Here is a 25,452-nt window from a genome sequence, read left to right as displayed (position 1 = left end):
ACACCGATTTCGTCGGCCACGATTTGTCTCTGTCGACCGTAAGATCGTTCACGCTGGCCGACGAGGTAGTTGAACCGGTGGCTGATTTTCCTCGTAAAAAATTGATACAAAGCTAGGTCTTACACGGTATTCTCTTAGATTAACGAAGTCGGATTCTTCCGCCTGTTTTCGCTCGACTCAAGGGAATTGTTTTCAGAAATTGAACGAGCAACTCCACCCACCCGGACTACCTTGGCGAACTCGAACAAATCGAGCAATCGAGGGAAATCAAAGTTCGCTCAGGTCACGACGATAAATCGAATTTTTCATCAGATGAGCACACCGGCGATGCAGAAGAGTACCGCGAGAATCGTTTACAACAAGCACATGACGACCTCGACGACGGTGGATCCACGGGCGCCTTTCATCAAAGACAAGAACTTGTTTAAGAATCACGACACCCCGAACGTGAAAAATTGTGCCAACGCGAAGAAACTCAGCGATACGCGGATTTACGCGGTCTGCTTGCTGTTCTTCCTGACCCTACGGTAAACGTTCGCAACGAACGTATACGCGGCGAAAGCTCTGTTAACGGATTGAGCGAGCGAAAAGCTACTGCAAGTTGTTCGCTCGCGGTTCACGCGTGATGGCACGCAAGGGAAACGAACGAACGAATCGGAAATCTTGCGGCTAGACGAACACCGTGATCTGACCACGATATCTCTGAACAAACGATAGAGAGAAGAAATCGTGACTCCCAAGTATTAATCGAACGGAAGCAAGTTCTTATTGCGTTTGAAACGAGCACGAATTGCTAGTAAATAGACGATACAGCGAACAAATCGATCTCTCTCTTGTCGCGGACAAACACCGCGGTGAATACTGTTGCGAATTTTAAAAGATAAATGCTTACGAATGTATTTTTTATGACCCTTTTATCCGTTTTGGAATGCGGGGAAAAGAGTAAAGTCGTGAGCGAAGTGTGTTCTTTAGTTGAACTAAATGTAACATTGTCGAATATTTTTTTAACAACGAACGAAGCAAAAGGAATACAAGGTTTCCCATTGGAATTATTATTTCCGATTTGTGGAGTTATTAGGAGTAACGATGTAATTTTTATAACGTTAGCGTCGAAAGCCTTACACAAGCAGGGTGTCTATCTCAAGTGGGCCACCAGTGTCATTCACGAGATCATCGTTCGACAAAATGCGACTAAAAATTGATACTTTCGATCGATTACCCACACTTCGAAATTATTTCAACAATGGCATTGGCGATCCAATTAAAATGAACATCCCTTATGATATCTTTACGCCGTAATAATTATTATCAACGATTAATTGTATCTCCACGTTCTGCGAGACTCGCGGTTTGTCGTGAATCACCGCTCCTTAATCAACTATTCGATTATACTCGAACACAGACAAATAATTAGCATACTAATTTGTACGTAAGGGGTAATAAGATAATATCTTTATTTATCGGTACGATAACAGAGTGAACTGAGATCGTAAGTGGCATCTTAACGAACGTTACACACGTCATATCTAAGATTCATATCCGTAGGGCGTATAGTACCGTACTATATATTTTAGAAAGATACTAGACCTTACTTTTCTTATTTTACGTATTTTTTTAATTACCCGTAGGCAAGTAACGTACCTCATATGCCAACGATTAAACAAGACCACAATTATAAATATAATCGATGTGGTTAACTGCGAGGAATCAACTGACGCGATCATCGAATACATTTCTGAACGTTCTACGTTATCTATCGGATAACGATTATTCGTTGCATTATTTAGCGTCTCTTCGTTTTCTTTTCTTTTCTTTCCTTTTATGCAAACGTGTATATAAACGAACAACGCAGTCTCTCTTTAGCGTAACGATCGTTTGCGATAATATCGAAGAAATATTTTTCTTTCAAGGAATCGACAATAATCGTTCCTAATAAGTTGTGTGTGCTTTGCATCATTTCTTTAATGTTCCTCGCAAAACCGCAAGTCATATGTTACTCTGTAATTACAATCTGTGTACGAAATGGTGCGACTAGAAAGGCTCGATGTTCTTTAGCACATAAAATTTTCAAACCGAGAGTGTCGGAGCTTTCTTCTGGTACTATTACTGTCATAAATGTCTTCTATTACAGAGTACAAATTTTAGTCACGATGCGTGGTTTATTGTCATTGAAATAGTAGCATATCCGCGAAATAAACAGAACGACACACGTGTTAAATATATCTATTTAACAAATATTGTATATCGTAAAACACTGCTCAATATAACGACTCTACAATAACTATAATAAAAGAATGTTGTTGTTTATAGAAAAAAAAAAGTATATTATGAAAATATGGTGAGAAAATGTGCTCAAATTGGATAATTATATAGCTTTGGAGAAACCAACATGTTGACAAATAAAACATACCGTGCAAGTAGCCAAAATATTAATTATTTCCTTTCATTTTAGGTTAAACTTAAGCTTATTTACATTAAAATCCATTACATCTGTAATTAGTATAAAATTATACGCAATTGATTGGAATATTTTTTGATAGTTTGTAATCCCTATGTAAATATTAAGACCAAAATAAGATATTGAAAGCCATAAAAAGGCAACCCACTGCCACGTATGGACTTTTTCTCTCACCAATCCTGGCACACTTCCAAAGAGTACCTTGAAAACTAATTATTACACGTTAGTATCAATGCATATATACATCATATTTTTTAAAGTCGACAAAATATACATACCCAACTTTTCCTAATCGACTGTCCAATAAACTGGGTACGATAGATCTAACGTAAGTACAGGTACATATCAATAGCAAAATAACTGTCAGCAAACTCTGGAAATTAAATAGGGCAGACTGCATGTCCAACCCCGTAAATAAACTTTAGAAAAAATCGATTTAGAGAACACTGTATAAGTATCAAAGAGGTTATGACAAAAGTCACCGGTTGTTTATAGTCATGTATTCGACTATTCACAATATATACATTTTATATTTTACGAATCCACGATCTTACCATTACGATTTATGAACGGTGATAAATTGTTATATAAAATTGTTATACAAAGTCACTTTCCATACGAATGACATTTACTTTAACTACTGACTAAATGCAGACCAAAACTACGATCAGAACTACAACACAAAAATTTGCTATGATAAAAGGCGAATACGCAACAAACGAAAAAGATTCAAGAAGGAACTAGTAGCTGTTTGGTGAACAAATGTAAAAAAATCTACCAAAATTTATTCTAAATTAAATTGTCTTCATGTTACGATTTACAGAAAAATTGACATTTATTACGAGAATAGTGTTATATTTAATATAATACGAACAATTCTTATTATCGAGACATTGGCTATCTATATCAGCGTATTGTCAATGGTATATTATTTATAAAAGTGCTTTTAAGAGATTCGTACCGTGTCCGATATATAAAGTTATCATCCAATTAGACGATAAACGGATAACTGTAAAAACATGTTGCCGGTATTTAAAAATATTTAAAAACTTCATACGGTAAAAAGTACTCGCTTCATATCTCTATATTCCGCGATCAACGCGTGCAGTAGTAAAATGGCTGCCGAGAAACGTCAATACATTTTATATCAATAACAGCTTACTTTTGTAAATAATCGTGGTAAGGAGGATCGCAATAAAACGGATGCCGTTCAATTAATATTATTAGTTTCTTTTTCATAATCGTGTGTATGAAGGAGTGCATGTGAACCGAAAATGGCAGAATTTGTGCGAGGAGGTCCAAGCGTGTCCAACAGTGCTAAGGTACTTACGGGTATTATTCATCATAGATTATTCATCCGTCATCGTATTATCGCTGAAAATACCAATAGTTAAATAAGAAGAAATAAATTGTAATTGCATGTTTGGAAATCTGTAATAGCTTGCAGAGTATTGCAAGTTTTCATAGATTAATGATTATTTTTTAAATTTTTCGACGGAAAGGTGCTTAAGGTATTATTTATAGACAATGTTTTCGATAAGTATCTGCACGTATTAAAGGAAGATATAAAAAGCCATAGATATGGGGGGAATTATAAGTAAATATTTGCATATGATATTTATGCCTTGTTGACAGAAATATATGCTATGTTTAGAGTAGTGTGATGTATAATATGACACTGTAATAGAAACAAAGATATTGTCGTACTATTAAGTTATGATTATTATGAAAAATAATTATTAAATATTCTTATTATAGAATTGATAAAAGGAAAGAAATGCTTATAAGTTTTTGCATGAAATATTTAATATTTATTTATATATAATTATGTTTTTAGATGGATCATAATAGCAAAGGTGGTTCTCCTAGCACTGGTAGCGAAGATGGTGGACAAAATGAATCGATGAATGCAGAAAATGAATTTGATCCTTTTCTTGAAAATATACCAGATGATATTCAAGACACTGAAGAGCCGGATAGTGCGAATGCAACGCTATTAACAGCTCCACCAGAGAATCAGTAAGATTTAATATCAATAAAAGATTTTAATTTCTAATGAAAATATTATTTTTTAAATTATGTTTAAGATACAAAGAATAGAAAGTTTAATACACGAATAATTTGCAGATGGTATCATGGTAGATTAGATAGATTTACTGCAGAAGAAAGACTGTGGGATGCAAGTAAAATGGGTAGTTATTTAGTACGTGAAAGCGATAGGAAGCCTGGAAGTTATGTATTGTCCTATCTGGGCAGAACTGGCATTAATCATTTTAGAATTACAGCTGTGTGTGGAGATTATTATATTGGTATGGTAAACATGTAATTGAAATGAATAATCATAATCGTAACTGATTTGTAAAATAATATGTATCTTGTTATAGGAGGCAGACAGTTCAATAGCTTGTCAGATCTTGTCGCATATTATACTCATTGCTCTGATCTTCTAAAGAGAGAAAGACTTATACATCCTACTCCACCTCCTGAACCAGTGAACGATAAAAAACGAATAGTCGCAATACTGCCATATACAAAAATGCCTGACACAGATGAGTTAAGCTTCCAGAAGGGTGACATATTTTTTGTGCATAATGATATGGGAGATGGTTGGTTATGGGTTACTGCGCATAGAACTGGTGAACAGGGCTTGATTTTTCGCGAATTAGTGGAGGATTTAGATGACTCCATTGATCCCAATACTGTATTTTCCTGGTTTCATCCTAATGTCACTAAAAGCGAAGCTGTTGACATGTTGGTAAAGGCAGGACCTGGTAGTTTCTTGGTAAGTTATATAGCTTCTTATAAATATTTAATGTTTAAAAATAATAATTCTTTATTTCACACTATTCAGGTCAGGCCTTCAGACAATAGCCCTGGTGATTATTCCCTTTTCTTTCATATAAACAATCAAATTCAAAGATTTAGAATTGAGAAGAAAGGTGTACGTTATCTTATGGGTGGTAGAACTTTTGAATGTCTTGATGCTGTTATAAACAGGTATGTCTGTTATAAATCTTTAGGATTTTGAAATTCTTAGATTATTACGAAAATGTTGTTTCTAGATATCGGAAAGAGCAAATAGTTGAGGGTCACACTTTAGTTCAAGCAATGGTGACTGAGCCTGATGGTAGTGTAAGAGTCAACAGAGAGGTGCAACACGCGGAAAAGATATATGCAACTCTCAGAGAATGTCGTGAACAATCTGGAGCAAAGAAAAATAAAGGGATAAAAATGCAAGGATATCTAGAAAAAAAATCAGAGAAGAATAAAAAGTGGAAAGCATTGTATTTTGTACTTTTAGTAGATGCAACTGATACTCATTTGTATTTATATGACAATCCAAAAAGAACCAAACCTAAAGGTCTTATCGACTTAAGCTGTGCTTATTTATACCAGGTAAATCGAGTTTTATAATTAAAATAAATTTCATTTTTCTACATTATCATGTCAGTTTTCAGACTGTCTTATCTTTGAAATATATATGTTCTATGTATGTAATTGTACTAACATTAACAGCAAATCACCTTAAAAATTATATATTATGTAAGAGTTATAATAACTAAATTGTTGTTAAAGTTCATTTCTGAGATGTAGTCTTTTTAGGTTCACGAAAGCGTCTTCGATAGACCTCATTGCTTTCAATTAGTCGAACGTGCTTTACCATGTTTGGCCACAATAACATATTTGGCTGCTCCAAATTCAGAGAATGCTTTAGACTGGATTAATGCCTTGAAACCATTATGTGTATCACAACTTACTCGTGCTCCAAAGGTTGCTCGTCTTCGTGAATTGCGTTCATTACATTTGCATATTTTAGACGCTCATAGACTTCCATATAAGCTAGTACCGAATCCATTCATCATAGTGGCTCTAAATAATGTAAAAGTCGCCCGCACAAAAGTTAAGACTGGGTTACATCCAATTTGGGATGAAGAATTCATTTTAGAGTATGTATATGATCTGCCATTTTAAATATTTATATGTTTGAATGACATTTACCATAAATTATTCTACAGGGATGTACCACCGGATGTTATGTCATTTTCTTTAACATTGTACAATAAAGGAAAACGAAGCAAAGATACAGAAGTTGCAGAATTGACAGTTGAATTGGCGAGCTTGACGAATGGGGAAGAAATGGACGAATGGTATCCATTGTCAGGACTTACCCCGATCGGTGAATGGGGTGTACTTCGTCTACGAATAAGGTAGAAATATAATCAAAATATTTATCAACTGTTTTATGTATTACGTATGTTATGTATTATGTATAAAACGTACGTTTTATGTATTTGTTACATTGCAGGTATCGACACGATTTAGCGATGCCTCCTGAGGAATATAGTCCATTACAACAGCTATTATTGGATCCAGAATTGCATGTTGTTAGGGCATTAGCAGATGTGTGTCACTTGGATAGAGTACCATTGGCAAATAGTTTACTTAGAATATTTAGGTATAAACAAAAATGTACAACGTATTAAATATTTCGCTTCCCGTTTAATGGATAACATTATAATTTAAAATGTATGTCTTTAGGCATGAAAGAAAAGAAGCAGACCTCCTGAGATCGTTAAACCAAGCAGAAGTATGTTCACCTATATTTATACTTCATTGAAAAGGTGTCTTTCTTATTAAAGGTGTTTTATTTAGGTGGACAAAGAAGATGAAACGCCAACACTTTTTAGAGCTGCTAGCCTTACGACTACTTTAATGGATTTATATATGAAATCTGTGTGCACCTCCTTTTTGAAAGCCGCGCTGCGTGACACCATCGTAAAATTGATCGAAAGTAAACAGAGCTGTGAATTAAATCCAACAAAAATGGATTCTCCTGAGGATGCTTGCAGTAATGCCGAATTTTTACTACAGGTATATATATGTATATATAAATAAATATAGTTTAATATAATATTATAATATAAATATAAATTATTCCAAGTGATTATGAAATTTGCAATCAATATTATTTTAGGTTTTAGATGAAGTGACGTTAAGCATTTTTACAAGTCCTGATGCATGTCCAAGGACCTTGAGATATATTTGTGGATGTTTGCAAAGAGCAGTTGTTGCCAAATGGCCACATGAAAGACTAGTCAGAACGCGAGTAGTCAGTGGATTTATATTTTTACGTCTACTTTGCCCTGCCATATTGAATCCTAGGTCATTTAATTTAATAGCTGAACCACCACCTCCAGCTGCTGCAAGGTAGGGTAGGTCTATATTAAACGTAAGAAATTTTATAACTGAATAAATTGCTCTTTAATTCTCATTAAATAATTTTACAGATCACTTGTGATGGTTGCAAAATGTTTACAAAACCTGGCTAATTTGGTAGAATTTGGTGGAAAAGAACCATACATGGAGGTAGTTAATCCATTTATTCTTAAAAACAAAGAGAGAATGGTTGTTTTCCTGGATCAGTTATCTGTAAGTATGCATTTAAATGTTGCATAATATATAAGTAAATATGAATTTAAAATAATTTGAGTTTATATTGTAGAATGTAACCGAAAAACCAGAATCTGAAGGTGCAGATCCAAGAAATAGGAGTTGCGTTTCAGATACAGCAAGAGATTTGGCAACCTTGCATCATATTTGTGTTTCTCATTTAAAAGAACTTCAAGTTTTATCGAAAACACAGGTGTGTTTTATGATTTATATGTTTAGACGCTTTAGACGCTTACGATTATATCAATATTCATTTGTAAATGAACAATGCTTCCTTTTTCCAGCCAACAATAAAGCAATTAGTGACCGTGACTGAAATGTTAAGCAAACATAAACAAAAATACATGGAAATGATACGGTAGTGCTAAAGCCATCCGCCATGAATAATGCCAAACGTAACAAAACAATTCATAAGATTTGTCGACAGATACATGGTAGTATTTAATAATTACTCATAAGTGGTTTAAGTAAACGTACAGACTGATGTGCCATATATATATATGTATACATACACACATCCAAACACACGTTCATTCATACATATACATGTATATGTATATATATATATATTACTGTATACACACAAGCCTATATTTACCATTTCGTATGTAATTAGAAGATAGCTTTTACGTATAGTAAACAGTACCATGACAGTGATATAGTTACATACAAAATCATATAGGCGTATAACGATTTTATATTTACTTAGGTGCTCGAAAATAAATGCAAATTAAACCAAAAATATTGTGTTCTACATATAGTTTCCCAATTTCTTAGAATAAATGCTATCTTGATAAATTTTCTAATAATTAATGGTAATTGAAGCAGGTTAAGAAACTATATTTCTTATACGTATAAATGATTTTTTATTAATTTTAATTATTTTATAAACTAATTATTACATTTGTATCGTTGCAATAGTTTTACCATGCCATTAAATGACGAATATTGTGTTAAATTTAAGACCCTAATCAGTTAATACAAAAATTCTTAGAAAATCTGTTAACAAAAATATATATTAAATATCAAGTTAAAAAACTAAGATGTATATCCACAATGACATTGACACATTAAAATGTGTTTTAACATTCGATTAATGTATAAATGGTGGTATTATGTTACGATTATGAAGTATATGTTTTTGAATAAGGCTATTTTAAATAATGGGTGAAATATATCGAACCATTATAAATTTATTTTCTGCCCTAACTTTAAAAGTGAATATCATACCGAATCCGTGAACATTGGAGTTCAATCATACTCTTTTACGTTTACGTTCCTATCCACAGATATATGCGGTCTGTTGAATTAGTACACTTTAGTGTATGTATTAAATAAGAAAGAAACATTGCTTTTTATAATTTGTACTTATTGTGTATACTTATATGATATTTTTTTCATTGGACAATGTGTTTTGAATAAAAGAATAAAAAAATATTAAACAGTGTTACGCGTTTAATGTTTCCCAATACGCGTGAGCATCAAAATTGACACTAAACATGCTACATATGATAAAGACGCATGAATTTTGATTTAGAAATTTAATTTTTCAATATTAGTACCATTTGATTTGAATAACATTATTCGATATATATACACATCGTAAGAATAAAATTGATCAAACAACGATTTGTCGATTGCTCTTTCAATGTTATAAAACCAAACAGCATAGATGACTTATAATAATTAATATTTAATGACAATCATTCAAGATAGAATGAATATAAAGAACACGTTTTGTACAAAGTTTTATTACGAATTTGAACTACATAATAACACCTATGCTGTGCAATTTTATATATTCATATGTTCGACATTTGAAAAAGCTAGTATTACAAATTTGCGCGTTTACATATATATAAGAATATTTGCAAATTGTACTATTTAAATCATTCAGCAAAGTATTTAACCCTTGATTGTTCAAAATTCAGTTAGACCCGAGACACGATCGTACAAGTATGATCTTAAATATTCCATTAAATATTTCGATATAGATTTTATAGAAAAAATGGATCCTTTATGTTATACATACATGTCTCGTTGAAATGTGATGGCATTATTGTCTGAACAAATATTAAAGTTTATGATTACAATAAAAGTTTACAATTGATATTTATAATGCCTTAAAATTATACGTTTCTCGTAATACAATCGTGACTAAGATAACATGAAAATGATAAGATGAAGAGATAAAAAGATGTGGCAAAATGCGATATCTCATTACTATTACATACAGGCGATAATAGACATTCAAATATCAATGGAAACTTTCACTCTGGTTTGCAATATAATCCCTAAAAAAAATTATAGTTTTTATAGGTTTTTTTTATTATACATGGAAACAACAATGATAGATAAAAATGACGCTTATATTTATACAATAATCAGAATAACTTCATATCTACCAATCATTCCCTACTGCAAACGTATAAAAACATTGCTATAGAAATTAACAACTTATCCTGTTAGTTTCTATAGATATAAGAAATCTCAAGTATACGTTTTTAATTGCACTAAAAAAAGAAAACGCCAACCATCTACTATCAAAATAGTAAATAGGCGTTTTTGTGAAAATTGCATACTTAATTACAGTAATATCTAACTAGCATGGCATGCTTAAAATTACTTCATCACAGCACAAAATGAGTTATCCACGTTTTAGTTTTTTGAGTTTTATGGCTTGTATCTTTTTGTTTAGGAAAGTGTAATCTTTTATTATGCACACTAAAATGAAAAAATACACAATAAAAACATATTTAATTAATAAGTTAAAAAATTATGAACTATCTGAATAAAATATATAAAATGGAATTTGTTAAATTTAACAAATAAAATATTTTTTCCACCCATAATAGTAATAGAATTCTTTGATTAGATAATACTTTTTTCATGTCTAATATAATAAAAGAAGTGGATGGCCTAGAAAATATTTTTTTGATACTGACTATTCTACGCAATCAAGGGTTAAAATTTTTCTGCTAATGGAATATTAAGAGTTATATGGCAGACTGTTGAACAAATAATGTATTTTATGAAATTTATCTTCAAGAGTAAAAATGTATGCGATATAATACAATACTATTATATATTTTGTTCTTTATCCCTCCCAATGTATAGAAAAAATTGTGCCTGTAATTTATTACAATATTCTATAGAGGAAGCTGCAAAAATGTGCGTAAAGTGAACATAATCTAATGTTTTTTACGTTCTATTTCCATATTAACGTACCAAATGAGAGAATTAACATTATTCAGTGATTTAAAGCAAACAGCACCGATGTTTCCTACGGCTTGAGTTACCTGTCTTCATCCGTTTCTTTTTTTCTTTACCTCTATGTTCTTTATCTTTCCGTATTTCTCTCACCTATAATTTATTAGTAGCAACCCAATAAAAGCATAGATATAGTATAAATTTTTGTTTATTATATTTGCTTGCTGTATTTATCACAAATAATGTTTCTTTTTATTTTGCTCGTAAAATATGTAATTAATCATGTAACATTACTTACCAAGGTATAAAAAGCATCATCTACTCCCATTCTAGTCTTAGCTGAAGTTTCAACAAAAGGCACACCATACTGACGGGCAACTTCTCTTGCTTGTGTCATATTTACTGCCCAAGATTGCTGAAGATCACATTTATTCCCTACTAACACCATTGGTACTTCTTCTGCATCTTTAACTCTTTTTATCTGTTCCCTATACGTTCCTATATCCTGTAACATCAAACATACGCAAGCATTTTTTCATAACTTTCATTAAAAAAAAAAACATAACAATTTTAAGAAAGCAGATCAACATACTTCGAAACTTTTAGCCGAATTTACAGCAAAGACTAATAAAAATCCTTCTCCAGTCCTCATATACTGGTCTCTCATTGCACTGTATTCTTCTTGACCAGCTGTATCTAATATGTCTAAAAGGCATGTCTCTCCATCTATAACTACCTGTAGGTCACAAAATATTTTATATAAATATATTCTCAGATAACTATTTCCATTGCTTATAATAAAAACTTACTTGTTTTCTATAAGAGTCTTCTATAGTAGGATCATATTCGTCTACAAAATGATTTTGTATTAGTTGGATTGTAAGCGCGGATTTGCCAACACCTCCAGCTCCCACAACTACAAGCTTATACTCTGTCATTATGTAATTTCTATTCCAATGAAGGTTGAAGCTTTTAACTCAAAGCTGCAATCTCTCTTCCTCTACAAAATAAAAGTTTGCTTTTAAATCAACCGCATAATGAGTGCAAAACAAAGTGCATAGCCAATTAAACAAACAAAATACTAAATGTGGGGTTAACAAGTATTAATTTTTAGCAGAAGATGCAAACTACTTCTTACAACAGACATAAAAGAAAAGTTCGCATATTTTCAGGAATTTCGCGCGATGATTCTTTGTTGAGTCATTCATCAGCATCGTTTTGATAGATTAATTCTCTGACTAGATCGTTACGAGTAATACGTACTTTGTGAGGAATAATTTTGTGCTAAGTTTGTATGCACTCTAGCACGATCGTTCCTTAAATCATCTATATTTTTAATTCACCGATCAATATCGTAAGTTCGAGTGTAATGCACTTAACTTAAGTGACTTAATAACTTAAAAACAGAATGAGTGTGTCAAACAAGCACACCCATAACAATATCATAGACATGTGAGTGGATGTGTAACTGATGACCAAACACAATTGTAATACATTCTACACACACACTGGATGCATTTTTTCGAATGCAATTTAATTAGAAGAGAGAGTGTTTAACAATTTTTGCTTTAAATTCTTCGAATTATTGATGCTTAACGGGAGGTGTGTTTTCAAGTAAACATCGGATAAACGAGTAATATTATCGATGTGAAAATGAACATTGTTCAAGTACAAAATCTCTTCCGTTTTCAATCATACCCTTACCAAAGTTTAAAAATTCATTTCAGGAACATGCACCGGCTTAAAACCACTCTTTTCCAACTTTGACTATTACGAATTAGTCACTGGAGAAACCATCTGGAAAGAAGCATCAGTGATGCCAATATATAAAGATATAATGTCATATCTGTAGGGTGTGGATCAAGGGATAATCAAACTTTTATTATATCGAGAAAGATAAAGAGTTCAATCATTCGCATTAGATCTTGGTTTTTGTTACGAATATGCTATCAAATGTAAAATTTGGATTCAACGAACTCGATTTTGAGAAAAGAAGTACGATCGGCTTCCTTACAAAGTAGACTCGATAGAAAAATTAAAGTTTCTCCTTCGTCCAATCAAAAAACAGCTGTAGACTTGCGATTCTGCCTTGTGCGTCCTCTATTTAGTCGCTTCGAAAAGCAGGGTAGATGAATTTATTGAAAAGTTTTAATAGTTCCAAACACGAAACCTGAATTGAAATATTTTAGTGATCTTATTCTTTTCGGAGTGTTTTAAATTAGTTTAGTCAAATGCCGCGTAATAATTGGTTTTATAATTCTTGTAGCTCTTAGTTGCAAATATAGTTTTATAATGGACCATTTGAATTTTAGAAGTCGCTATTATTGCGCTTGATTTGTGAAAGTAAAACGTGTAAGATGATAACGATCAGTTGTGCAACCAGTATTATTATGGTAATTTGTAAAAATTGTGCGTATTATGTATTGTGACAATTTTACAGTGTAACTGAGAATTGAAGGAAAGAAATATATGCTACTTACCGTTCGTAGGTAACCTTAGAGATGAAGCACAGAAATTTTTAATTCAAATTCAAATTTTCGAATTCAAATCCAAATTTATATTTCACTATTGAAAAATCTTGTTTTAAATTTTCACAATTTTGTATTGTTATATTATTTGACATTGTATCATATTATATATGCATATTATATAGATAATATAAACACAGTTATATAATATTATTATAATATTTGCTGGAACACTTGACTTTTCCAAATAATCGTTTATTCGTGTACATCTTGTGTCGAGCAAGAAACAAAACACTACAAATTTCTTACGGCTATTTGATCCGAGGTTGCCATATTTCGTTAATCGAGGAAGTTTTCACGGCGTACAATATTTCGAATTTGCGCGCTGCTTCAATCAAACGAGAAACCATTCTGTTTCAACCAATAGGAAAGCAGCTAGGCGACGCTACGGCGCGAGACACCACTCTGCTGTCGAAAATCGAGACGTCAAGAAGTATCACTTTTTGAAGTCATTTCTACTACGAAATACTGGATAGTATTCTCCGTGCAATTCTATCTTTGTTTGCAATCTAGTATTAGGTTTGTTTCATTATCACGTATTTATTTAATCATTTGTTAAATACAAACATTTTTGTGTTTGGATTTCGTCGGTCTCTTATTTAATATTCAGTACTACTAATAGTTTTGTATTATTATGAGTTTTTGAGACAGAATTTTAGTTCAGTTATTGCTTTATTTTAATACAATTGGTTTTAATTTTACATATTTATTTTAAATGTTTGGTTTTCTTTTGTACAGATCATTGGCTGATTGCACTAATGGCTTCGAAAGAATGGGGTTTTGCAGTATACACATTACGAACGATGAATAGTTAATTTGACCATTTTGAATACAGATTTCACAACGCTTGATTTATTACAACAAAGGCAGACGTAAGTACGCTTTTATATTAGTTTTTTATTGGACCATGAGCAACAAGTACATACTTAGAGAATATGCAATATATATGCTATACATATATAAATTATTCATATACAAATAGTCTATATGTAATACAATTAAATTATAAAATATAAATTATTTCAAATTTTAATAAAGCTCGGTCAGGACACCAAGGTGAAAATGAAAACGATTACATAAATCACTCTATTAGGTCGAATATACTTATTAGGTACACTATTTGTGTAACTTTGTTTTAATCTATTCTTATAATCATTTTTACTATAATCTTTTATGATTATCTACATATGTAAATTCAATTTATATACGATAATTTACGTCTTTAAATTTAAATCTAATCTCAAATAATTACGCACACAATTTAAATAATATTATCTGCAGCACTTTAAAATTTTATTCTCAATTATAACTTCAGTGGTTGGATTAAATATATTACACCCATTGCATTCGCTTAAAACACCTTACATGAAATCTTATAAAATACCAGTACCAACGAAGTACAGGAATAATAATAATTCGTTGTTCCATATCGTATCTTATTCGAAGTGCAAGTAAAATAGATCTTCCGTGATCTGTACTTATCTCCTAAGGATATGGAAGGAACTATCGGTCGATAACTTAGTTCCCACTTTGCTCGTTACGTTATACCTGGATAAATATCTTTTATCCTTTTTACCGCAATATGGTGTTAACACGATGGTTAACTAAATGTAATAGCTTTTGACTGTGTTAATATTTGTGTTCGAAAATTATATTTCACAAGTTTAGTGTACGCAAATATTCCATTAAATTATCTCGTATATCTTTGGAAATTCTACCAAAGAAAAACTAACATAACAGTATTATTACGTGTTAATAAAGCGAAGCTTTCCTCGAATTCCTGGGTTGGAGGTAATAAACTTTAACACGGAACGTAATAGCGTAAATGTTCTGGTTGAAACATTTTGTGTCACCATTATTCGAGATATCTCGGCGTTAAATGAGCTACTCGGTAAGTTCATATACGCGTAAAACGTGCATCATACCATTGTCCAAAACGGTCCTATTTCGCGTTCGTTTCCGCGAGACTTGATTCTTGCAGGTTTCCTTAATCTTTGTTACAACGTCGATAATAGTACGTTTAACACGAACTTTTTCAAGTGCATAAACTCGTATTAGATATTCTATATTTATTACGTATGTATGTATTTACGATATATTAGAGCACTTGGGAGGATATCTCGAAGATTAAAAGTAACAATATTGTATTTATAATCTGTTGTATTTACCGTTGTAACAAAGCGATTTTTGTTTTCCCGTATGTTATTTAATCAATTTCATTTAATTTAATTAAAAATCTCGAATCTTTTCCGGAAAATCAGTTAACCGAGTCGTATGTTCGAAAATTATAACTGCGTTAATATTATAAATTAATAACAAATTCGTTAGAAACGAACGTTATCCCGTTCTATCTTTTTTTAAAAACATTGTACATCACACGCGGAAAAATTATTTATATTTCACAGTTTTCTCGTATTTCGAAATTTAACGAAACCCGATAGCATATTCTCGTATCATTGTTTTATCTTTCATCGTTTCAACGTTATTTGATAAATCGGAACTGCATAACGAATGTTATCACGCATTTGCTTTTGATGAAAAACTACGCATTTAATATGCTATATATATTGGTTTTATCGTTACGTAGGATTCCGTTGGTTACAACTTGTGCAATATTGTTAATGAGTTTTACGTCTGCATCGCGTAGTTTAATTAAGCGGTGATCAAATATCATGGTTCCTTGCATCGCGGCTATCAATTAGCTAACGTCGAAATACGAAGATCGAATTTACAAATGGACGGTTGAACGCGAATCCTCGACGCGTGGTTCTGCAATTTCGTTTTAATATCAAACGATAGCCATTAACAGCGGATTCGCAAACGACGATCGTCATCTATCGTCAGACGATAATCGTGGAATCACTTTCCTGGAAAGATGGTAGACACCGTGGCCTAGATAGGCAAGGATCAAAGGCGTGCAAGTTATACGAGGCTTTATTGCGGAAAAGCTCGGTAATTTTACGAGTTTTCTAGTGAGGCGAATTAAGATTTGCATAACGTCGGTGCGCCGCTCGGACCTAAGTGTCGAGAAATGCAAATGTAGCCTCGTGCTTAGAACTTTCCTCTCCCTCTGTTTCACCGTACCGTCTTTTCGACTCTGTTTCCCTAGCCGTTAGAAGCGACGACGAAATCGTAAAGGATGTGGAGAAGACGAAGGACGAGAGGCGAAAATAGGAGCCACTATAACATTGTGCGAACGTAGGATCCTAGATCCTACACCTTCTTCTGGCAAATTTTCAACCAAAATTTCACCAGACGATGCTTGGTCCCGATAGAACGAAAGAACCTTCTTCCATCTGCTTACATCTCTGCTGCGATTCTTTTACAATTTTCATCGAATTTCCGTTCTTTTCGGTTTGTGCGCGAACGATGGAAAATTGGAACGAGATTCGATCCTTTCCACGATTCTGTACAATCTTAGTATCGTCGTTGGTAGACTACTTTGCGGAGGATCGAGGCTCGTCCCTTTTTGCTTTCACGGGGAAATTACGGTAATGGAGCGTGCGAATCATCGCGTTGGTTCGCGCTCGTTCCCAACGATATCGATACCTTTCGCAACCGTTAGCGTAAACTGGTCGCGTTGCAACGTATTCATGCGCGGCTCAGGTGCACCTGATTACGTTAATAATGAACGCAATTGGTGCTCACCTGCGTGACTCGTCGGACGCGCGTTTAATCTGTTTACCGAAGCTCGTTGCTGCTATCGCGTAGTCTCGCGTTTGGCCGGCAAAATTGCCGATGTTGGCCCGGTGCTGATTTCAGCAGCTGGATAATATCATCGCTAGATTCGAAGATAGTCTTCACACTCGAATTAAATGGCAATTTGTCCGTCATAGTACACCAGTATACACGTGTACCTACGTATAACAAGATTTTTAGCATCGACAGATGAAAAGAATAGATTAGAGGAAAATTAGGGGTAAATCAGGAAGAGCTTAGGGAGAAATCAGGGTTTTTGTAGGTTGTTGATAATTATAGCGTGTTTAACCATAGGGCGGAGATTTGATCGGAAAAGACGGGTCACGCAATGCGGTAACGTTTTTCCAAGGCACGTAGCGAACTCGGTGTATAGCGGAAGGTGGAAAAAAGGAAGAAAGAAATAAAATAGAGGAAGTAGAGGGTTGGTGTTGGGAGGGTAAGAGTGGAGCGTATTTACGGTATATTTTCGTATCGCCTACGGGCTGGTCAAACGTCAATTCAGCCCCGGTTCAACGTATTCCCGGCACGCCGCAGAATCAGTGGGTCGTGTATTTTCCGCGAGAAATCTCGTGTCCGGATAAAGTTGGTTATCGCGCGACCCGACGAATACAACGGATCGGATATTCTTTCGTTTCTCTCTATTCTCGACGTTCCAACCTTCGCAAATCTTTGCTTTTCGTCCACGTGTAGCTACCGATCTTTCATTTCGATCGGCATCTTTTTTCGTGTATCGATTAAGTTTCGAGTGATCGTGTTCGTCGCTGATAACGAAAGATCGAGACTACAAGAACCTTTTGCTTCCTAGTTCGGGCCGCGTGAAATGCAGCGTTAACGATAAATTCAAATTTTATTGAATTATACGGTATACCGAGGAAGATCGTTTAAAGTACAAGCAAATGCTTTCACGATCGAATTCGGTGCGTGGTTTCTACCAGGATTCCTCGTTCTTGTTTGCGCATAATAAATATTTATAAAGGGGAACACGGACAGAGAGACGGATTTTGAGACGAAGGAGAATCCTAGCTGGTTTTTCAATCGGTTGCTCCGTAAATTACTCTAATTTTCCTTTCCAACGTTGCCCGTGGATTCTTAATCGCTGTTGCGCGAGAAGTTGTCTTTGCAAAGAATCGTATTCGTTCACTCGCAATTTGGTAGAGGACAACCATTCTGGGGTATCATTTGACACTCGTTGATGCGTAATTAAGCTGTTTAACCGGGATACAAAGCGCAAAGGAAACGCGATTTCGGTTTAATTTCGAAGGATAATCGGGAGCAGTAGCGGAGGAAAATTGGCTGGAATCGGAGCGTCTGGCGTCGGAATAACGAGACCATCGAAACGCAAGATCGTTATGTCGCTGTTCCTTAGTAAGACCGCTAGTAAACAGCGATACATCTGCACCGGTTTAACATCGATACGTTGGCCGTGTAAATTGCAATCTCACGAGATTTGCCGAACGAGTAGGTTCGATGATAAGCTAGTTACGCGACGATCGAGGAGGTCTCGTTAAACGCGATAACGAATTTTCTAGCCCGAAATTGCTGATAATTTGGAATTAATCGGGAACGGCGTAGATTAAGAGTTCGTTTGGATATAGGTTTTTCAAGGACATAATAATTATCGACATCGATCTCGCGTGTTTGTTCCTCGATGGAGAATATATTACGGCATTGGGAACATTTTCATTAAGCGGAACACGGGACTCGTGGAGGAGCGTGCAAACATTTTTATTTCGGTTCTCGTTGATGCACTCTGAAAAGAGCGTATTTTATTCACGCGCTGCATGACGTAGATACGTTCGATACGTGCCACGATGAAATTTTACTTCCGTCAACTGTGCGTATATTTCGTAGATCTCTCTTTTGAAATTCGTTGGAAATTTGTATAGCAACACGTGGATGCATGCAAAAAACAGCGTACGTATGCACTCGGGCACGCACTATTGTATCTGTCGTTGCCAACTTTTACAAGGGTTCGATTCGCTTTGTTCTCGGAGTATATTTCGAATCCATTGAGAAACGTCGTGTTCCGACATCGTAATCGCTGAATTTCCATGAAACTTTCGTCGAACGCGATTGTTCCATTTCCCCTGCATCTGCATTGTTCCTTGCCCGCCGATGTTACATCCGCATGTTCCACGCAAATATACGTCCCCGTAAAAACAAGCATCCGTGCTGGTACTTCGTTTACCCGTGGATCGTAGATAAACTTTAACGACCTATTATCGCGAATCTTCTGTGTTAAGGTTGTTAATCAAACCGAATTCCAGCGAACAGGCAAGACGCTCTCTATCTCGTAATGGTTTCGCCGTGGCCATTATCGTAATTGAAACGAACTTCCCTCGAAATTCAACGCCTGCCACCGAGATTTACAGGTTTTTCGTTGCTTCCGCGTGCTCAGTTAGCGTTACGCTGATTTGCTTTTAGCTTGTACACCGGTGTCGTCCGCAGCTTAAAGTCGAAGCGGTACTGTTTAATCGTGGATACCTGTGATTCATTGAAGCGGATGAGACGCAATGCAGGACTTAAAAAGATCCCCGTTGCCAGCAGGCAAGACAATGGCTCCGAAAACGTTTAATACCGGCGCGTCCGTATGCCTTCGGTGCGCCGTATGATTTATCGTTTCCCAAGATGCGCAAGAATATAATGCTAGTGATTTATCGTTCCATTATTCGGTCTCCCGGTTCTGGCCTTGCGTTTACGACAAAGTGGCGAACGCTTTAGTTTCGTGTCACTCGTAAATCCCTAAAGAGGGCCGATTTTCTGCCAAACGTATCCCACCATCGAGGTAAACCTCGTTTACCTAAAAAAAAAACCAGGCACGATCGAGGCATATCTTGTTTCATTCGGTGCGTCGAACCTAATAGACCAAATGTCTACCTACGTTACTCATCTCTTTACACCTACATATATCTATATACATACACGTACATGTATATACAGGGTGGTTGGTAACTGGTGGTACAAGCGGAAAAGGGGTGATTCTGCGCGAAAAAAAAGGCGAAAATATGGAATAAAAATTTTTCGTTCGAGGCTTTGTTTTCTAGAAAATCGACTTTGATTTTTCGCTCGGTACGCGTGCACTTTATCGCGTCTCGTTATAACGGATCTCACTGTGGATCGTTGTCTCGATGGAAAAATTAAAAAAAAAATTTTATTCTATATTTTCGACTTCTTTTTTCGCGTAGAATCACCCCCTTTCCGTTTGTACCACCAGTTAACAACCACCCTGTATATATGCACTTATGTACCTTTGTCTTACTTTTTTCTACTCGAGCTGCAAACGTTCTCGGGCGACTCCAAGTAGCGCACGAAGCGTAATTGCGTTCTCTCATGGCGAATCTTACTTGTTCCTTTTGCGCGTGGCCTTGCCCCTTCTCCGTATAGGCTGCTTCGGTACAATTATGGGAGGAGTTGGTCCGAGTTCTGGCAGAGGAATGTAATTTCGCGGCGCCTTAAATTCAATTTCGAGAGTGTTCTTTAGGTTGTCGTTTGGCATAATGTGCCTTATAGCCTTCAACGAAAGTATCTCCTCCTCGGGTTTTCTCGCCGGTGGATTCTGATCCGGTATCACGTGCACTTTCGTACAGCCTGGCTTGCATTTTTCACCTGTGCAACACACGCTCTACTATCCAACACGTATCCGTACGCGTGTACCTCTGAATAGATATTGGACGAAATAAAGGAAGAAAAGGACAAAGGACAGCCGCAGTGTACCTTCGGAATCCGCGCAATTAAAGTCGAAGCTCGATTTGTCTTGTTGCTGCCGTGTACCTTCGGGTTCGAATTTCCCTCTGTTTTTTGGTATTTTCACGGATATGAAGTTGTTGTCGATTTCGTGCGCCACTTCGTCGTACGGTGGTTCCGCGTACGGTAGAGGACACGATGGATGAAGGCATCGCGGACAGACGCATCGGTTATCCGTCATGTTATTTTCGATTTATCGATTATTTTTCGGCGTCGTGCTCGAACGCGCCGCGCCTTTTGCCTTCTATAATCTCGAGGTTTGTTCGTCGGTCGCCATTCTGCCCAGACGACTGAAGCAAGTTGCGATCGGTAATTGAGATACGTACACATACACGTGCGTTTCACGTCAGCGAACGTCTGTTATTCGTTTCGCGTTGACGTTCGATTATTAAGTTTGGCAATTGAAATTTCCGATCGATCGAAAATTGCGAAAGAAAAGCGATGAAATTCTCCAGTTGGACTTTGACTTTTCGAGTTTAGAATTCTAATTGGGAAATTAATCGTTAAACAGAGAGCGAAATCGCTCGTTGCTGCAAATGACTTCCTGTCTTTCGACGCGAATTACCAACTCGTATAATATTTCCGGCGAGACTGGCAACGTGATCGAAGCGAATATGTTGCGTGAAGGCTAATCGAGATAGAAGGCCGTATCGATCGATCTCAAACGTACGGAATCAGTTCGGCGTGCAGCCAAATTACGTGCCACGCTAGCTTTCGACGTACTAATCTGCGCGAATGTACTACTGTATAATACTCGTTTCAAAGCAGGCTGTATCCTTTTTGCGATAATTTCCCGTGCTCGGTTTTCGCGGTCACCTTGCAACGTATATAAAGTATTAATTAAATTAGCTTTACTGGAATATCTCTGAAGCTCCTCCATATTAAGAGGCGTGTTTAATTAAAATTTATATCATAGGATATAGTTGGTTTTATTTTTGTTTAGTTGGTTTTGGGTCACCCCCACCCGCCTCGCGACGAAACTAATTTTTAATCGCGCTACCTTTCCACGGACTTAAAGAACGAACGATATCTGTTAGTGAAATCCACTTTGTTACACTTTTTACCGTGCGATCAAAGTTCGGGGCACCGACTACAATCGAATTATCGGTTTTTAAATGAAATTCTTCGCGAGGGTCTCGCCACTCTTCTCGGAAACTTTTCAAGCTAACGCAATTTCTCGTATAATTGGCCGATTAATTTGATGAATTAAACGGTCTGCTTGGAGTTCGTTTAAGTCGTTACACCGAGTACGCGTATAATCGCTTCAGCTTCACTACCTTCTCCCTCTTTTTCTTTCGTCTCGTGCTTTTTTTTCTAGTGTCTGAAGCGACGCGTTTATTCCAACGACACGCCACTCCAAAGTATCGCGACTGTTAGTTTGCGCGTCTACCCTTTCAACTCATTAACATAAGAACGTCTACTCGGGAAAATTGCATGCAATTTTCTTTAGGAACATGCTTCGCGATTCTGGTAACGCCGGGTTTTCACTTTGTCCTTTAAACTACATTCTGCCATAACATGTAATGTACGAGCAAGGAATTCAGCTGGCACGCGAACCCCGAGGCGGGCAAACAACACGGTCCGCTTAATATTTTTCATTCCCTACTGCTGAAAATAGAAGACGCGACTCGGAGATAAGGGCAAAGAAAGTAGGGAAAGCAGCATGTAGATGAGCAAGAACTGTTACTATTTCTGAAGAGGGGATTGGGAAGTTTAAACGAGACAAGGGTCGACGGGACAGGATCGTTGCTTTTCTCTGGAAAATTTCTTCTGGACACGAAGGCTGCAATGTCGGGAAAGCTCTTCGAACGCTGGCGGTTTCATTGTTTCCCGTTCGTGGCTCTTTTCTTTCCCGATTCCTCGCGAAGTGTTTGCGTCATCGTGTTGAGTGCACGGATTCATATTTTACAGGCAAATATACAAGAATTACTTTCGTTCAACGACCTAACGCGTCGCGTTTTTCGATACCAGGACCTTCCTTCGTCGATTTTTCACCCAAACACCCAACATCTCGTTTCTTTCTCTTGCATTTTGTCGTAAAAAAAAAAAAAAAGAAAGAAAGAGAAAAGAGAATGAGAGCTTCCATTTCTTCTATCAGTTCTCGATAAATATGATTGATTTCACGATTTTATATTTTCTTTCGATTCGCATTAATGTTTTCCCTCGAACGGTCACTCGATTAACTAGTTTAAACGAAAGTTTCGCCAATACGTAACGAACGATCTTTATCGGTTCTCGTATCGGACATTTTAATCTCGAGTTTAAAGTGGTTTCTAGAAAGAGAGACTCGAAGTAAAAGAGATTCGAAAATTCCATCAATCTCGTCGCGTCGGCCGACCGATATTTGATGCGCTCTATCATGGAGATATACCGCGCGCAAGGCCGATGATATGCTAATGCCATGCGCCCCTTTCATAACGACGGCAAGTCGTGTTTTACTTTCATGAACTTCTTCGAGCTGTTAATAGTTCCTACAAAAAAAAAAAAAAAAAAAAGGAAAAGGAGAAGAAAGAATCGACCACGTTCTTGCAATGGCCGACTCGTTTTCCTCTACGTCTAATTTCAGTTAACGCTTAATTTCGCTTATATATATATGTGAGATCTTTACTACAATTAGTTTATTTAAAATAAATTAAAGAGATGTTGGTTAAACAGGAAATGATGATTGTTTAACGTCAAGTAAATACAACGAGATACTATAATTAAGACAACTAAATAATTAATTTGCAATTCTCGTCACCACGGTTCCAACGCTCTCTCTCTCTCTCTCGACAACGCAATTCGCACTCTTTGACTTATCGATTCACACTCTCTGACTTCTCAACTAACGCTGACCATTAATTCGTCTTTCTCCCTTAGCATCCCCTTGTCTTTTCTCTTAGCCCAGTAACTATTCGATCGAAGGACCAACGAAGGACCATTGTTGGGCCTGTCGGCACTTGGGCTTTTTCGCGACATTGTTTATGTTTCGCTCGATATCTCTTACGCCTTTCGTCTACGATACTACATATACATATATATAAATCACGAGTATAATTATCGGCCACTCTTATATTCGTGTAAGTTCGCAAATTTCTACTATTTTTTGTCTTTTCTAATTTATTCACGAAATAATCATTTTGTGGCAACTTCAAATTTGCTTAATGTAATCCTCGGATGACGCAGGATACATAGAACAGTGTGTGAAACGTGTACAAAAATTACCATCTCTCGAAAGTTCACTTGAAATTTCTGAAAAAATGTTAGAATATAAAGTAGTCTGAAACAAGAAAAGTTTTTATCGCGTGCATATAATGAAATTTACTTTGTATAGTCAAATATGGTATCTCCGAGAATTGGAATCGTCTCGTACTACCATGGAAATTTTCAAGGTAACGGTATTTATAAATTCTTGACAGGTTCCAAGCCACCGTAAGTGCCACTGTAAAGTATCGTCAGATCAAAGACGGTTGAGCGGCAAAAAGTTAAAATACGTTGCGAACAAGTTTTTTCGCTGCCGGAATAGCGCAAGGAAAATTGATTTCTCGAATGTTCGACGGGTTCGGAGGATTGTTGGCGAATGTTCGTACATGGAAAAAGAAAAGGTTTTAATCAAACGTTGCCAGATTAAAATTAATTTCAGCTTTCTATTCGACAACGTTTTTAGAAAGTATGACATTTTTGCGCCAACTCGCAACTTTGTTCGTTTTAATTTTTCGCGGCTTATTCATTTCGAGTACTTGAGTTTGTCAAAACATAAGCGAGCTTTATTTAACAGGGCTGTGGTTCTCCGGGGTATAATGTCATTGTACATCGACGTAGCTATCCATTCTACCGGCTAACGAGGTGGCCGTAATATCGTTGCGAGAGTTGGCAAGCACTAAACAATTTTAATGAGATATCCGAAAGAGAAGAAAGTTACCAGTCTAATTTCGTCGGGCCTTGCTAATTTCGCGTCAACTTTTTCACCAGCCGCCCAATTAACGTTATTTCACCCGCGTCAAAATAATTCGTTTCACCGTTACGCTGTAACTTAGTATCGGGAAATCCGGCCAAGTTGTCGGTACCAGGCATTTTCCAGGAACGCGGAGAAAAATGCCAACTTGGGTTAGAATCGACGTTAACTCTGTTACCGTAGGTTAAATAGCAACCTACACTCGATGCTGCTTATTCCATTTGGCTAATAACTCGAAGGCTAATGTTTCAAGTTGAACGCGTAACGGTTCGATGGCTTACGTACATTGGACGGTTCGCACTCTGAAATCATCGAATGATGTATCGTGGGATTAATGGGTAATCAGAATATCGATGCTGCATAATGTTGAGTAACATATCGCGGAGTAATGTATCGGCCGCGATCTACCTATTAGGTTGATGCACGTG

At 35.9% G+C, this 25,452-nt stretch overlaps 5 protein-coding genes across 10 annotated transcripts in view; 2 read left to right on the top strand and 3 right to left on the bottom strand.

The window, feature by feature from the left end:
* The window catches only part of LOC117237704 (lachesin-like), a 39,857-nt gene extending 37,437 nt beyond the window's left edge, over positions 1-2,420 (top strand). For all 4 annotated transcript variants that reach the window (XM_033501976.1, XM_033501974.1, XM_033501977.1 and 1 more), the window contains exon 9: positions 197-2,420. In XM_033501976.1, the coding sequence (XP_033357867.1) occupies positions 197-531 (335 nt within the window). In that variant the 3' untranslated portion in view covers positions 532-2,420. The remainder of the gene's footprint in view (positions 1-196) is intronic.
* Positions 2,413-3,166, bottom strand: LOC117237706 (protein kish-A). Its single transcript, XM_033501980.1, has 3 exons — positions 3,013-3,166; positions 2,737-2,852; positions 2,413-2,667 (listed from the first exon to the last, which is right to left on the bottom strand). The coding sequence occupies exons 1-3, from the start codon at positions 3,013-3,015 to the stop codon at positions 2,562-2,564; spliced, it is 225 nt and encodes a 74-aa protein (XP_033357871.1). The 5' UTR covers positions 3,016-3,166; the 3' UTR covers positions 2,413-2,561.
* A 213-nt stretch (positions 3,167-3,379) lies between these two features.
* On the top strand, positions 3,380-8,651 carry LOC117237702 (ras GTPase-activating protein 1). Of its 2 annotated transcripts, XM_033501972.1 has the most exons (15): positions 3,381-3,780; positions 4,296-4,477; positions 4,586-4,767; positions 4,843-5,240; positions 5,310-5,455; positions 5,521-5,854; positions 6,062-6,405; positions 6,475-6,666; positions 6,765-6,914; positions 6,998-7,046; positions 7,112-7,330; positions 7,434-7,666; positions 7,747-7,888; positions 7,962-8,102; positions 8,194-8,651. In XM_033501972.1, exons 1-15 carry the CDS (start codon positions 3,733-3,735, stop codon positions 8,269-8,271), a joined length of 2,838 nt encoding a protein of 945 aa, XP_033357863.1. In that variant the 5' UTR covers positions 3,381-3,732; the 3' UTR covers positions 8,272-8,651. The 2 variants fall into 2 exon arrangements, with proteins under 2 accessions (XP_033357864.1, XP_033357863.1); XM_033501973.1 differs by lacking the exons at positions 7,962-8,102; positions 8,194-8,651 and having other exon boundaries at positions 3,380-3,780; positions 7,434-7,671; positions 7,747-7,835.
* A 409-nt stretch (positions 8,652-9,060) lies between these two features.
* LOC117237705 (ras-like protein 1) lies at positions 9,061-12,955 on the bottom strand. Of its 2 annotated transcripts, none has more exons than XM_033501978.1 (5): positions 12,824-12,955; positions 11,929-12,119; positions 11,712-11,855; positions 11,418-11,624; positions 9,061-11,272 (listed from the first exon to the last, which is right to left on the bottom strand). In XM_033501978.1, the coding sequence occupies exons 2-5, from the start codon at positions 12,055-12,057 to the stop codon at positions 11,168-11,170; spliced, it is 585 nt and encodes a 194-aa protein (XP_033357869.1). In that variant the 5' UTR covers positions 12,058-12,119; positions 12,824-12,955; the 3' UTR covers positions 9,061-11,167. The 2 variants fall into 2 exon arrangements, with proteins under 2 accessions (XP_033357869.1, XP_033357870.1); XM_033501979.1 differs by lacking the exon at positions 12,824-12,955 and adding an exon at positions 12,383-12,817.
* Positions 12,956-20,664: 7,709 nt separating this feature from the next.
* LOC117237701 lies at positions 20,665-21,356 on the bottom strand. Its single transcript, XM_033501971.1, has 2 exons — positions 21,061-21,356; positions 20,665-20,952 (listed from the first exon to the last, which is right to left on the bottom strand). Exons 1-2 carry the CDS (start codon positions 21,269-21,271, stop codon positions 20,687-20,689), a joined length of 477 nt encoding a protein of 158 aa, XP_033357862.1. The 5' UTR covers positions 21,272-21,356; the 3' UTR covers positions 20,665-20,686.
* Between the last annotated feature and the right edge of the window lie 4,096 nt (positions 21,357-25,452).

The sequence above is a fragment of the Bombus vosnesenskii genome, unplaced genomic scaffold (genome assembly GCF_011952255.1).
Source record: "Bombus vosnesenskii isolate JDL3184/JDL3185 unplaced genomic scaffold, Bvos_JDL3184-5_v1.1 scf7180000013397, whole genome shotgun sequence".
Taxonomy (NCBI): domain Eukaryota; kingdom Metazoa; phylum Arthropoda; class Insecta; order Hymenoptera; family Apidae; genus Bombus; species Bombus vosnesenskii.
This window is presented reverse-complemented; position numbering and strand designations above follow the sequence as displayed.